The sequence below is a fragment of the Lepisma saccharinum genome, chromosome 5 (genome assembly GCF_977018435.1).
Source record: "Lepisma saccharinum chromosome 5, izLepSacc3.1, whole genome shotgun sequence".
Classification (NCBI taxonomy): Eukaryota; Metazoa; Arthropoda; class Insecta; order Zygentoma; family Lepismatidae; genus Lepisma; species Lepisma saccharinum.
In genome coordinates, this window is record NC_139233.1 from 18732288 (window position 1) to 18747607 (window position 15320).

At 35.0% G+C, this 15320-nt stretch overlaps 1 protein-coding gene across 1 annotated transcript; it reads left to right on the top strand.

Moving 5' to 3' along the window:
- Positions 1 to 383: 383 nt before the first annotated feature.
- On the top strand, positions 384 to 11900 carry LOC145987686 (solute carrier family 66 member 3). The gene is made up of 5 exons (XM_083122226.1): positions 384 to 716; positions 3881 to 4103; positions 4840 to 4960; positions 7270 to 7438; positions 10142 to 11900. The coding sequence occupies exons 1-4, from the start codon at positions 526 to 528 to the stop codon at positions 7395 to 7397; spliced, it is 663 nt and encodes a 220-aa protein (XP_082978352.1). The 5' UTR covers positions 384 to 525; the 3' UTR covers positions 7398 to 7438; positions 10142 to 11900.
- The last annotated feature ends 3420 nt before the right edge of the window (positions 11901 to 15320 follow it).

Sequence of the window (15320 nt, forward strand, 5' to 3'; positions counted from 1 at the left end):
AATTTTCCCATAGAAAATTCTTGGGTGGCATCAAGTTGGCTCCACTCAAATATGACGTCACCATTGGTGCTCAGATTATGTGAAAATTTGAATTCTCTGAGAAGTACGAACATGAAGGTCTTCCTTGTCGCACAACAGTTTTGCTACCTTGTGTTCTGACGTCAGAGGAGAATTACCTACGAGGTTAGGTTAGGCCTGTTAAGTTAGGTTCCATTAGCATAAATACAATGAAAAATTATTATTTAGGCTAAGAGAATTACACATAGCTAGCCTAACCCAACAACGTAGGCATTTAACCTAAAATTAAAAAGCTTATTCCCGTGACGTCAGAACACCATGTTGCTCAAGTGTTGTGCGATAAGTGAGACCCACAAATGACCGGCAACCTTCTCTCTTCCTCTGCTCTACCAGCTGACCTGGGAGAGTACGCAAATAGATAGCAAAGAGAATAATAGGATAGTGTGCGAACGCAAAGTGAAGACACCATAGCACACCATAGTGTGTTAGTTGAAGCAGACAAAGACGATGGACAGCACAACAATGGAGAAAGAAGTTTCGGGTCGCCCAAGTTTAGCGTTTTCAGTTTTTTTCGAATTCCTGAATGTTACTACAATTTTATTAGCAATGTTCCAAAAAGTACCGCAAATATTAAATTTGATACGGCAACAAACTTCAAAAGGAATTAGTTTATCAGGACTTTTGTTAGGCCTGACAAGGTTAGTAAATGTGTGTGTGTGTTTATTTTCGTTAAATAGAAAATTTGCTTGTTAAAGTGATAATTGATGTTTTATGATAAAATTGCACTGAAAGTTTATGTAACAAAATCGACCATCTCGTTTTATGTATCAAGCTCGAGACCAGCTGATGTGTAGGCTCTGGAATTTGACCGTGCCCGAGTATATAAAGTAATCGCCCATTATTTAATGTTAAATTCATTCGACATAAAATTTAAATGTGTAAAATTGTTTTCTACTGGCCATACAGTATGAAAGTGAAAAGCACGTGTTCTTTCACTGACCAATAGCTGCATCACACTATTAGATCCTTGCACTTCACTCTATTTCAGCAGACAAGAATACCCAAGGGGGAGGAGGCGAGCCATATTCGTGGTGATATTTTTATGGTAAATTTCTCGTATCGGACAGACTGCTGAAATTTGCTAGTTCATTTCATTTGAATATTCGTACTTACGTATTCTGCATTGAGAAACATTGCTGAAGGTGGCATTTCGCTTATTTCACGGAAATAAGCTCTATTTGCGACATATCGAGTAAGTTTTCTTAGTTTCTTTTTGCCTTCGGTAACACGCAAAATGGCGGTCACAGTTTCACTACCGTACTCGGCATGCAGTGTTTCCACCCCACTGCACCCAAAAATACCTATGTAGCCCCACGAACCATTCATACATAGCCTCACGAACCATTTCCAGTAAGGTTAGGTTAGGTTACAATAGTTTGAAATTGGTTTAGAAAAAATTGTTCTGATTCGCGGAACATTCCTTAAGATGTATTGACGTTTTTTTGATGAAAGTAATTGCAATTTTTAACATAACGAGTACTTCTTTCTCGTAGTCTTCTCGCTTGCCTCAGACACAATATGGCACATACACCTTCCTACATAATCGCACGTCGTGCTTGTCTTTGTCGATTTTCATTAGTTATGCAGTGTTTCAACCTTCGGAACCCAAGATACCCGTGAACAAATCTCATCAGATGGTAATTTTTTAAAAAAACTTTTTCGCATGTTTTACGAAGGAAATTGTAATGTTTTCGTGGCGCTATTCGTGAATGGTTTTTGAGGCTATCCGTCCCGGAATCGGTGAGAAATTTAAAGTAAAAAATTATTTTAGTTTGAAATTTTTGAGTCCAAATTTCCCACAGATTTGGGCTCTGCCCCTGGGGTAATTGACCTACCCCCCTCAACCGCTACAGTTTTCCTCGCCTCCGCTCCGCTCCGGCTACCCAGCTTTCTCTATAGAGTCCCTGTTAAAGGCATGTTAGAAATTGGCTGGAGTCACCTGCCCCCAAATGAGCCCCAAACTTTTAAATTTGAAGAAATCCGTTTCCAGGATACGGAAAACTTACCTGAATTTCACCACGCATCCACGACACATCATATTAGGCAATAGGCATATACCCACAGTCCATCCCTTCTAACGAGTAGCTTACATTCACTGCCACATTTTGGACATTCCTTTCCTCATGATCCTGTGTTCAATTAAATTAAAAAATCCACTGGATCTTTCACACCTGGTACGAATTTCACCACACATCCACGACATGTCATGTTTCAAACTTTCGTTGCAAACACAGACAGTTCGAAACACTGGATACCCAATGAACATGAACAAAACACAATCACGAAGTGTGATGATGTACGAAGGGGTACGCGCCAAAGGCTATTCTCCGTCTGAGCATGAATTTTCAATGAAGAACACCGCTCTGACACATTCCCACATCACACAAAACACCTTCCCGATGTTATACAATGCTACAGGAAGTTATTACGGTAAGTAGTTTCTTCTGTAAAAACGAAGAAATCTGTTTGAACTATAGTAAGTTAGTACCGTTCATTCTTCTGAACTTTTCAATCTTGCAGATTTCTTGGAACGAAATCAAATACAATAAATGGGGTAAGAACGTGCAATATAGAGAATGTCTCCAATTTCTTTCCTACTTCTTATACTCACTAAATATGCAGTCCTGGTAACGTATCTGGAGTTACGATTTGGGGGTCACGTGTAAAAATTGTACAGTTACGTCTACGAACCATGCACCACAGGTAGCCCCACAAACCATTCACGGATGGCCCCACAAACCATTCATGGATAGCCCTACGAACCATTTCCGGTTAGGTTAGGCAAACTTAGTTAAAATTTTGTTCGTAAAACTGCGATCCAGCTCTTTTTTTTTTTTTTTTAATCAATTTACATCACCTTTTTTCATGATTTCCGGATGTGACCCCCGTATTTCGTGTTTAGAAGGCCAAATTTAGTTAGTATACGAAATTGGAGATATTTTCTATATTGTAAATTTGCTCCAAAAATGGTAATTTGAACATATTGCTACTGGCAAACCTGCTCTCATGATTTTACAGTTTTAAGACTGTTATTGACATTATGGTTTGTACCCATAAAGCATGTTATTGTGAGGTATATTATATTTTCTTTGAAACAGGGAGGGGAGCGGGTGTGACTTTTTTTTTTTGGAATCAGAATATTTTCTGTGTAGGTATTGCAGCTATGTACAAATATAAGTTCAGTTTTCGGTAAATGTTTACTATCCTTCGGACACCTATAACTTCTGAGTTTCGTCAATTTTTGACATTTGTACTTACCTATCTGCTTCGCGGATCATTTTTTAACGTGTATTCACGTTTTTTTGGTCAATTTTTTTTTTAAAGAAAGTGTTTTTGTAACTGAAGAACGTACGTTTCCGCAAATGGTTCGTGGAGCTATGCGAGAATGGTGTGTGGAGCTATGCGAGAATGGTGTGTGGGGCTATGCATATTTTTTTTAAACCAATTTTTAACTATTGTGAATCTACCTAACCTAACCTTACCGGAAATGGTTCATGGGGCTATGCGTCAATGGTTGAATTTCCGCTATGAAACATACCCACATCACACAAAACACCTTCCAGATGTTAGACAATACTATAGGAACTTATTACGGTAAGTAGTTTCTTCTGTAGAAATGAAGAAATCTGTCCGAAGGATAGTAAACTAGTACCGAGACCATTTCCACATCCTGTTGAACTGTAATCTTCTTTAATGTTTAATACCTGCATTAGACAAACTTCTTTCTATGAGGGATAGCTATTACTTTCCCAAAAAACAGCAGGCAGAATTTTAATTTTAGTTAAACCTTTCTTTATTGCAGTTATTCCATTACAATGAGCTACAACTACGTCAACCGATACTCAATAATGGTTTACATGGAGTACCCCATACTGGCCATACAAGACATATTGACAGTCTTCCTGGTGCTGAAATACAGTGATCGTCTCTCTGTATATGGTATTGCTGCCTTTGGAGCATATTTTGCAGTAATGGCTGGATTTGCTACTGGTGTTCTTCCTTCTATGATATTAACCATGCTCATTGTAAGTATTTTACTTTCAATATTCCATTTCTGAAACATACATGAGCGACCTTACCAAGAAAATCTATCTCATTTACAAATCCTTCATTAGTATTATTATTTGGAATTCGAAAATGTCAGTCAAACTATAAGGATTCCAGAAAGAAATACTACAATGCACTTTTTTAATGACTTGGAATTGCTCTGTACATAAAATTTTTAATCCAAAGAAATACTTACTTTTAAAGATGTGGTTGGCATATGATCTACCACTTTTGAGAGAAAAAAGAAAATATATTTTTGCCTCTCAAACTATGTAAGGAAGGTAAAGTTAAGTTTTCTCCTGTGCATTACTCTCTGCCATGGCAACAGATATTGTGGAGGCAGGTCTCCATACAGTCTGTCTCATAGTGGAGGTGATGTAATCAACACCATACTCGGCCCAAGTTCCTTTTGTTTCATGCTACGAATGCAATTTTTACATGGTTCGAGAGTCCAAACAGCACTCATTGCTTTAAGGAAGGTTCAAATTTTGCGCGACAATGATTTCCAAAATTCTACGATAATTAGTCTTTGTGCTAGGAGAAATCATAAAACAATCAGAACCGTTACCACATGTATGATTTTCCTTTTTGTGTGTGCAGTGCACTGCAGATTTGAATGGTGCATTAAAGGTTAAGTGCATATTTCTTAGGTGTTAGTGTTTATTGATTTGTTTTAACAAAATTTCCTATTGATGCAATAAGTTCTTTTTCCAGCCATTCACTACCCCAGTGTCTGCATCAAGCAAAATAATGCACCTTATGGAAATTTTAAGATCAAAAGATTCCGAAGCTGTTAGCCTCATTACGTGGACATTGTCTGCTTACACTAATTTTGGTAAGTGGAAATATTATTTTATTAGTTTGTGACTGATCATGAAACTCTAGTAACTTTCATGTCTATTTGTTTATGTATGAAGACTAGTTCCTGATGATCCTATATACTCAGATTTTGCACTGCAAAAGACTGCATGTATTGTTATTAATTTTCGTTGATTCATAAGAATAATTCAAGTAACAGTGTGACTTCGTTGGGCTGTTTACCCACTGTACTCCCTCAATAATTACATTTTTTTTATTTGAGATTTCAAGGTTTTGTATAATCTAGGTAGCATTGTGTCCAGCATATGGGACAGATATTTGAACCCAAAGTATGGCCAACAAAGTAAAAATCTGCCATTTCGGAGTACTTTCTCAGTTTTTATTAGTAATTCAGACTACTTTTTCAGTTCATTAGAAAGTCATTTGTATGCACACTCAAATAGTGAAAGATCACGTCAGAAATAGCTCTGTCCCAAACCTAACAATCCTAAAAACTATGTAGTAATATAGCTGCTGTTGTGGAATGTCATGTAGGGTGCTGTATTCACTTGTGCGAAGCCTTCGGACTGTTCTGCTTCACGGTAAGGTAACAAACATACTTTACTTCATAATAACACATTTCCACAATCTATAAAAACAAAATGCTCAAAAACTACAATCGTCATAAACTACAAAATATTTCACTTTCTCAAGGGGGTAAAGAGGGTCATTTATGAAGGCATATAATTTGCAAAAGCCTCTTAAAATTTTCCTAAAATACATCTACAAATAAAATTTTCCTAAAATACATCTACAAATAGTATTTATCATCAACCTAATACGGTTATTGAATTTTTCCAGTACCTCATGTACATCTTTAAAGTTTAAGAAATAAGTGTCGCCTTGTTCTTTCTTTCAATGCTAATAATCACATGTTCATACTAGTCCTAATTAGGAAGGTATTTTTATACATATGTCATAAAATACTTGGTTGAATATACTTTTTTTGCCACTTTTTTTTTTTTGCATTAACATATTATTAATTTGTGTACAGTATTTGTAAGTTTGCCCATTCTTCTGCAGTTATTCTAGGGAGATAGGTAAGTTATGTAAAATTAACCTTTATCTGCTGGACCTCTCCCGTGCCTGTATTATCATTTACGTCTGAGCCATTTCAAGCTCTGGCTTTTCAAACTTGTTGCGAAGTCCAAAAAAATTTTAACTCAAGACCTAATTGATGTAGACAGATGAAATTAGTTTTTGTTTTCTTTGTTAAAGACAGGGCTTTTAGCAGAGATAAAATTTATGCCTCTCAATAATTAGTGTTAAAGGAAAGTAGAAAGTTGAATTATATTTTTAAACAATTCACATAGGGCACAGCCCTGTGCCCCCTCAATAGGTCGAAGTGTATGAAAAAAATGCAGTATGTAGCGGTGGTACATTTCTACAACTATACAAAGTTTTGTTAAAATCAGACTGATACGTCTTGAGTAAAAAAGTGTCAGTGTTGCCAGCTTCTTGACAATGTTTGGAATTTTGCTTCATGCTGTATGCACCAAATTTTGTGGGAAATTCTACAAAGGACCACTAGACAGAACTGAAATATTGTGTAGAATTTTCAAGAACTTGCTCTTCAATTGCTGCCATGTGCTAACACGCGGTCTTTGCCTGCTTGTCCCCTCTGAATCCTTAATTGTCAGACGTTGCTTAAAATGTTGATTTTTATTCATCCTTGCTTCTAGATTTTTTTAAATGCAGTAGTTTTGAAGTTTTATAAATCTGTCCCATAATATGGTGTTAACGAAGTGATAGAAAGGACTTTTTTCAAACTTTGCTTGTTATTAGTAGTAACAATGGATATATTGTTTTATAATTCAAGTATATCATACCTTCATATGTGTACTAAAGATCAAAAAAAGGACACAACTGAAATATAGTGTATAGTTTTCAAGAAATGGGACATCTAATTGTGCTGGTTGAAATATTGACCATCCAGCGTTAAAGGGTCGAAATTTCGACTAAAGGTTAAAAGCAGTACATCTTTGATATAAACCCTGAGGTATAAAAATTCTGAAGTAATTTTATAATTGTACTAGTTCTTAATTGGTTGTATGTATTTTTATAGTAATCATGTACAGTGGAACCTTGAATTTAAGTTTTTCAGGGGACCAAGCTGAAAAAACTTAAAATCTAGGAAAATTTTATAGCATTTTGCTCTATTGGGACCATGAATATTGAATGTATAATGCGGGAAAATGTAAAACTGAGGAATATAAAATCGGGGTTCCACTGTATGAATTTGGTAAATGGGTACATATTATTAAAGAAATTAATTTTCTCTTTCAGCTCGAATTTTTACAATTTATATGGATTCTGCAGATATATTCCTCCTTTCAAACTTCATAGTCTCAACTGCGTTAAGTACATCGATATTATTTGCTGCATGGTGGTACAAGAAGCCAAAAAGAGATTAGTTCCATTGAATAGTGCCAGGTGAAGTAGCAAGTTTTCTCTGGTAAGTACTTTCATAAACTTCCAGTAATTATTGATTTTAGTATAAGCCTGGCCAGCCTGTCCTATTTTGAAAGAGCTTCCATATGCACATGTAGACTGCAGGGTGAGTACCTGTACTGTAGGCATTCTAAGAATAGTGGAAAGAAGTCTGTGAGCGAAGACTTAATAACATGCTTTTCAAGCTTGCCACAAAGTACCAAAAATCATCTCTAGAACTAATTGTCAGAGAATGAAATCTGTTTGAATGACAGGACTTCTAGCAGAGGTGAAATTTATATATTGTATCTCCCAGTAACGAAAGTTTAAGAAGGGAAATGATCGAAATTTGACCCCAATGAAATTGGTATTCGACATGGCCATGTGGCCACCACAATGGAATATATTTCCAAAAAAAAATGCTTCTAGCTTCAGTCCTGTGAATGTTGGATGAAACAAATTTGCAGGGATGCATGGCAAAACACCACTCTTTGAAAACATGTTATGCCAGTCCCCTAATTTTGGGGGAGAAAAATGGGAATCTAAGATCATGTAAACACATAACATGTTAAACGTTTTGTTTCCAGTAAAATTATTAAAAACAAGACATTATTAAAAAGTGCCTCGTGCTTGGGGTAGATTTGAACATATCACCTGTGTTTTGTTTAAGGCATTAAACTTTCAAAATAACCATGATTTTTGTGTGAAAAATATGTTTACATGTACTATAATAATGTTTTTGTTTATTTTTCTGTTCAAAAGCAATAAATCAATTTTGACTCATATAAAACAATGAAATAGGTTGTGTGTTCACATGTGCCCCAGTCTCCCCTATTTATTATAATATAATGGAAGTAAAACAAAAACACGAGTCAGACAACTTCAAATTTTCCAGCAATTTCTTTGTATCTGAAAAAAGTTAATCTACTAGTGGTAAACCAGGTACCATGGGAGAATACATCAAGGTTCTCTTTTGAACAACTGTTGATTTACGTTCCCCTTTTAGTGACTACAATGTTTTTTTTTTCTGTGCAAATGAACCTACCTCCTTAGACTGAACAAAACAAAGGCACCTGACTTGCACATTATTTTTTATGAATATAACTAAATTGCCAGCATTTTGCCTAAATCACATTCTGTTTGTAGATGTATTGAATGGTAAAATTGTTAAGTTTGCTGATCAACTTGCATGCTTATTACTTACGTGAAATTTAGAAAATTTCGCACTTCCACATTGCACAATCTAAATTTCACGTAAGTAATTTTAAACAGTGTTTACCGCATCCATCATGAATTACATGCTTATATTGGCTGATACTAAAAGTGTACTGATTAGTTTCTCATTCCCAACTGAAATAAGTGGTGGTGATAAGCACTGTGCATAATGAGGAGTGATTATGCATGACTTCCCTGTAATATTGTAACAAATTTTACCAGTGTTATGCTAGTATCGGCTGACCCTATTAATAGAACTAGTTTTGTGCATAACAGAATGGTTAGCACTAATGCCTTTAGTGCCAGCAGTCCTGAGTTCAATCCCTGAAGGGAACTGCTAGAAAAGTACAGCAAATTCTGGTCTAGAAACGGACACAACTAACAATGGTGGAATTAGATACGCTGATCACCCAGCCAGTGTTCCCACCAACCTGGAATATCAGGAAAATCCCCGAAAGTTAGGGAGATCAACCAGTACTCTGGCATAGCATTATCTTGCTCTGCCAGATGAAAAAATAATAATGAACACATCGATTTGTTAGATTAATGTGCATGTAAAAGTGGGAAAGTGTCTAGAAAAGTCAAGGAAATTTATTTTACAAAATGAGTGCTAATTCTGCCAGTTCAAGACCATTCTCCAGGCCTAGCCAGCCCTCATAGGAATGTGCCACAGAGCGTATTACTGGTATACGGTGGAACTTCTGTTTTACATTTTTCGTGAGACCAAGTTGAAATAAACCTAAAATGTGGTTACGTATATGTAAAATCCAAGAAACCATAATATTTTGCAGTAAAGGTTCAGAATGTTAATGATTTTTCGTAAGTTTTATAAGTATACTAGGAAGTGCTTTAGAATACTAGAAACAATTGTGGGTGTAAGTTCAAAGCTCGAAGAAACATTAGCACGGTTAAAAGCTTTGCTAAGTAGAAATTATAATATGAAGTTGACTTAATGCGAGCACAGGCATTCTTGGTTTCCAGTTGACTGGGACACATGTTTTCATGGATTTTCATGCGAGACTCAAAGGATGTTTCATGATTGAGACCGGATATTACGTGGTAAGGTATTTAAAGCATTTAGGGAATATAGTTCAATGCTAAGAACCTTAAAGCTGACCCAGCTAACCTAACAATGAAATCATTTAGCAAGAAAATATCTGTTAGCACTGCACACACATGAAGTAGCTGTTCATATCCAAGACGACAGTAAATAAATAGCAGCTGGCAAACAAGAATCATATGAGTATACAGAAAGGAAAAATCACTCCTAAATACATGAAGTAAGTAATCACTAAGAGACTGAACTATGCATTAAGACACAATTAGAAATCGAATTATGTAAAAAATTCTGAATTAAACAATCGGAACTTGGGCCCCATTTTCCTCTATTGGGACCAGGAGGATTGAATGTATAATGTGGGAGAACGTAAATCCAAGAACTGTGATTCCTCCGAAATACTGATCAGTCTGTACTTCCAAATATTCATGTTCTTAAAGAAATTTTGTTTTTCAGGTGCACAATATGTTGACCAGATTTTTAGGAAAAAAGGTATGTTGCGTTATCCCCTATTTTCCTAACCATCTAAGTAACCAGTGGATCATAATGATGAGCAAGCTCCCGTGATGAGGTACAAATGAGAACAGTATTGAATGATCACATTTCCATTGTGAATGACTGAGAGTGGACACATGCTGTGTAAAAGTCTGTCACTGCCATATACATATCATCTAGTCACAGCTAGTGAAATAGTGATTTGTTACTGCAATGCTTGTGATCTAATTTTTACAGGTTGTTTGGCAAAGAAAGGTTATATTTTGTGCCAGATGTAAAATACAAACTAATCTATATTTTTGGGAAATTTAATTAAACATAACAATTATTTGTTTAAATGTTATGTACATAATCACCAGATTGACTATATTGAAAGTGTTTAAAAAATACAAAAGTTTGATATCTAAAAATAGATTACTAACATTCTGAAAAGTTACATTAGTTAAAAATTTAAGAAGTTAATAATTACGATTCTAGAGAGTCCGGCAGAAAACAAGATATTCTTGTTAAACAAATGAAACAATTATTTCAGTCTTTCCCTGTAAGCAAATGAACTGTTAGTGTCAATGCCCAAAACGTGAGTTTCATTTGAAAAATAGTCTTCTCATACCTCGTGAAATAGAGGACTCTACTCAATCAATACTTAACATCGAACTTTTTCCCCTGTTGAAAAAAAGACCTAAGGTACACATTTGGTTGTTGTGATAAGCTGTTGTGAATAATGTGTTATTTAATATATAAAAATGTGTGTGTGTGAATATACGTTAACATTTTTTTTCCTGTTAAGCAAGAAATCTGTGATCTATGTGAAATAGCAATAATTGTGTGTGTGTGTGTGTGTGTGTGTTCTCTCATAAATTAACCAAACAAATAGCTATCAACATATTTTGATATTAAATCTCTTATCTGCAGCTAATGTCAATTTGTTAGTATACTTTGCACATCTTGATGCAATAAGAGATATTTTAGTGCAGGTTAGACTTTTTTGGTCTACCTAAGTGCAGTGAATGCTCAATTTTTCTGTATACTATATGTATTAGTAATATTTTACCATTTAGTATTTTCACTGATTTCCCATTTAATGGATATGCAAATGAATGTGAGATGTGAATTCCTATTGCTGTATGTTATTTTATTTCCATAGAATTTGTCATTCTTAACAAACTTCTGTGTAATAGTTGATTAGTTTCAAATAGCTGGTATTTTTCAGTACGTTCATTTGGTTGTTGAAAGAATCCATTTTTTTTTATCCAATTAAATTTGTGTGGTATTCTTTTTTTAAGACAAACCTTATGTATGTAAATTTCATGTGCACTTTTGAATGGATGCACTTGATTTCATAGCTTTTGCCTGTTTATTAATCATACTCTTGGCAGAAGTGAAAGTTAGTGAATTATAAGGTTGTCAGTGTTGTAACTATGTTCAGATTCATTTACATACTCAAGTGGAAGCTCTGTAAAATAGGAAAATAATGTATGTTTAGTGTCCCCTTTTTTTTTTTAATACTCAGGACTGTTAGTCAATTGTATGTGCCATGCATCGAATTCACACCATAAATTTCTAAAAGCTATGTAAAAGACATTATCAGTAGGTGCCTCAAAGCCAAAAAAGTACAAAAATGTTGTGTTAAAAGGAACAAAATAAAATTATGAAGACAGTGTTGATGTAAATTGTTGTCAAGATTATGTTTTTGAAAAGAAAGAAATGATTTTGTCTGATAGGTGAAGCATTTTTATTTACATAATTATTGTTACCATTATAGCATATGATTCGGTCAAAAGAGATAAACTATATAATATATTAGTAGAGTTTGGAATACCTAAGAAGCTTGTTAGTATGATAAAAGTATGCACCAGTGAAACAGAAAGTAAAATTCGTGTGGGTGTTAATATGTCTGACAAATTTACAATTCATGATGGGTTAAAAAAGGAGATGCATTATCTCCATTGCTCTTTAATTTTGCCTTAGAATATGCTGTAAGGAAGGTAAAAGAAACTAAAGAAGGACTAAAATTAAATGGTGTGACTCAGTTGTTAGCATATGCAGATGATGTAGACTTACTGGGGGATGATGTGAATACAATTAAGAATAATGCTAAAATATTTTTCAAACCTGCTAAAGAGATAGGTTTGGAAGTTAACAAAGAGAAAACTAAATATATGCTTACAGGCCGAAACCAAGTGTTAGGTAATAATCAAATTCTAATTATTGATAACAACTCGTTTGAACCAGTTTCCAAATTCAAATACTTAGGAGTAATATTAACAAATGAAAATTATATTAAAGAGGAAATAAAAAGTAGGCTTAATTCAGGAAATGCATGTTACTTCTCTCTTCATAAACTTTTATCTTCTCATTTAATATCTAAGAAACTAAAAGTTAAAATATACAAAACAGTAATTTTGCCTGTAGTATTATATGGATGTGAAACTTGGTCCCTTACATTGAAAGAGGAACATAACTTGAGAGTATTTGAAAATAAGATCCTTAGGAAAATATTTGGACCTAAAAGGGATGAGGAGACAGGTGAGTGGAGAAGGTTACATAATTTAGAACTACATAATTTGTATTCATGTCCAGATATTATTAGAATAATTAAATCAAGAAGACTTAGGTGGGCAGGCCATGTGGCACGAATGGGAGAGGAAAGAGGAGTTTACAGGATTCTTGTTGGGAAACCTGATGGTAAGAGACCTGTAGGAAGGCCAAGACGAAGATGGAGGGACAACGTTGAGATGGACCTAAAGGAAATCGGTAGGGATGGAAAAGAGTATATAGATCTTGCTCAAGATAGGGAAACATGGAAGGCCTGTGTTGCTGCAGCCATGAACCTTCGGGTTTAAGAAGGCTAGAGAGTTAGTTAGAGTTAGAGTTAGTTTGCGCTTTGGCTATGGGATGTGCAGGTATGTCTCTCCAAGGGGGCAAGCATAACAACTTCTCTCTTGAGATTTTGGCCAGTGTATGGGACCAATGTCCACCCACCATCGTGACTAAATTGGAGAGTTTATTAGCACAGATTCAGTACCCTATAACTATATTTTCTAAGCAAGAATTTTGAAGATTTAACTAAATATTGGAAGCAGTAAACTGCCTCTCCTGAAAAGTTAAGATATGGATAGACTGTTTCAGCAAATCTACCACAATTCACAAATGTCTTGTGTATTTTGAGCCTAGGATGTACGAGGCAATCTACGAGGGCTGTTTTTTTTTTTTCAACCTCCGATAGGGCATGAAATCAAAACCACAGTGAATAGCAAAATGGGTTTGACAAAGGTTACATACACGTATAATCTACTTTTCAATGTAATCGCCAAGAAGATTCAGACATATGTCGTATAGATGCACCAGCTTTCCAATACCCTCTGCAAAGAAAAGTGCAGCCTGTCTGTTGATTCAGGTGTGCACGGTGTTTCAAAGTTCCTCATTCGTGTGGATGCCCTGTCATTCCAACCACTTCTTCATCGTCTGGAAAAGGTGCAAGTCTCACTGTCTAGGTTGTAGGGAGGGTGATGAAACACTTCCCAGTGGAATCGTTGAAGAAAGTCTTTGGTCAATGCAGCAACATGCGGTGGGGCATGCCTGAAGACAGCGTGCCTCTGTTCTGGATGGTTCTGCTTTGTATGCGCATTGATTGTCCCTCTGCCTGTAGAAATCGTATCACACTACGCAACTTGCACTTGGCGGGAGAGTCGATTGTAGCAAACATCTCTGCACACTATTCGCTCGGCTTCAACTGAAGCGTTTGACTTGTCAGTGGTAGTGGCAGGGGGACTGCAATCATACATTAGCAATAAATGATGGAAAATTTAATCCATTGTCTGTACACCTAATTTGACTAGTTAATCACTTCTTATAAACTTGAGTTCATCAGATGCCACTTGTATTGATGCTCCAATTCTTTTAAAATTGGATGCCCAAGTTGATAGGTGTGTACATCATTGATTTGTGTTCTAATTTTGGATGATCCATGACATTAAACAGTGGCTATTTGGAAAATTTTGATTGACAATTTCAATTGTTGTTCTTTGCTTTATTCAAAAACTTTCCATAGTAATGCAGTTGAAAGAAAATTTTTGAAGTAATTACATTATTCTTAAAATATTTAGTATCAGCTTTCTGAGAATGTGTGCCTTTGAATTATTCAGCCATGTTTCGTGGAACCTTGATTTTAAGTTTTTTAGGGGACAAGTAAAACAAAACAAATTTAAATGTGAGGAAAATGTAAATCTGGGAAGATTTTATAGCAAGTTCCCGTTTTGGGGCATGAAGATTGAATGTATAATGTGAAAAAATGTAAAGTAAATATGTTTGATGGTTTACTTAATTATTTCCATTTTGATTGTTAATTTTGTTAGGGGTCAGAAGGCTCCAGTAATTTTCATTGGACATTGAAATTACATGTGTACATAAGAATCGTTCAACTTGAACATCCCCTGAAAATAAACTCCAGTTACACTAATGGTTCTGTATGAGGTAATGTAAATTTAATGAGATACCTTCAAGCAAGTTTTCAGCCCCCCTGGCTTAGAAATCCTGGAAAAATTCTGGGTAACCAAAATACGACCAAGAAATTCTTAAAAATATCCAAAAATCATGAAATATTAAATAAAGTATACTTGCTATGAATATGGATGTTTTAGCATTTGTATACTCTATTGCTTCAGTGTAAATATACTTAAAAATATAGTGTTGCATGCAGAGCCGGTACTTATGTATTTCCACAAAAAATGTGTTATCTCGAAATGTGGCAAAATGACTGGGAATGTCATGTATTGGATACCTGATGGGAACAAACCAGTGAAAGTAGAATTTATACAGCATAATATTAATTCACTTCAAAATTTGAGTAGGGAAATTTTCAATTCACAAAGAAGAAAGACCAAACACTTAACGAATACAGAATCCACAACTTAAACAAACTTTCTAAAAATATATTGTTGAACTGCATCCTGCAAACAAGTTGTATAAAGAACTATATTGCATGTTTAATAACTATGGCAAAATTAACAAGCATTTGTAACAAAAAGAAGTAGTTGAGTAACAATTTCATGCATAGTTTAGCAACAATAGTTTCCAGTATCATATCTAATTTCCTGCACTATGATTAGTAAAATGTGTATCTTTATCTCTGTAGAGAAGA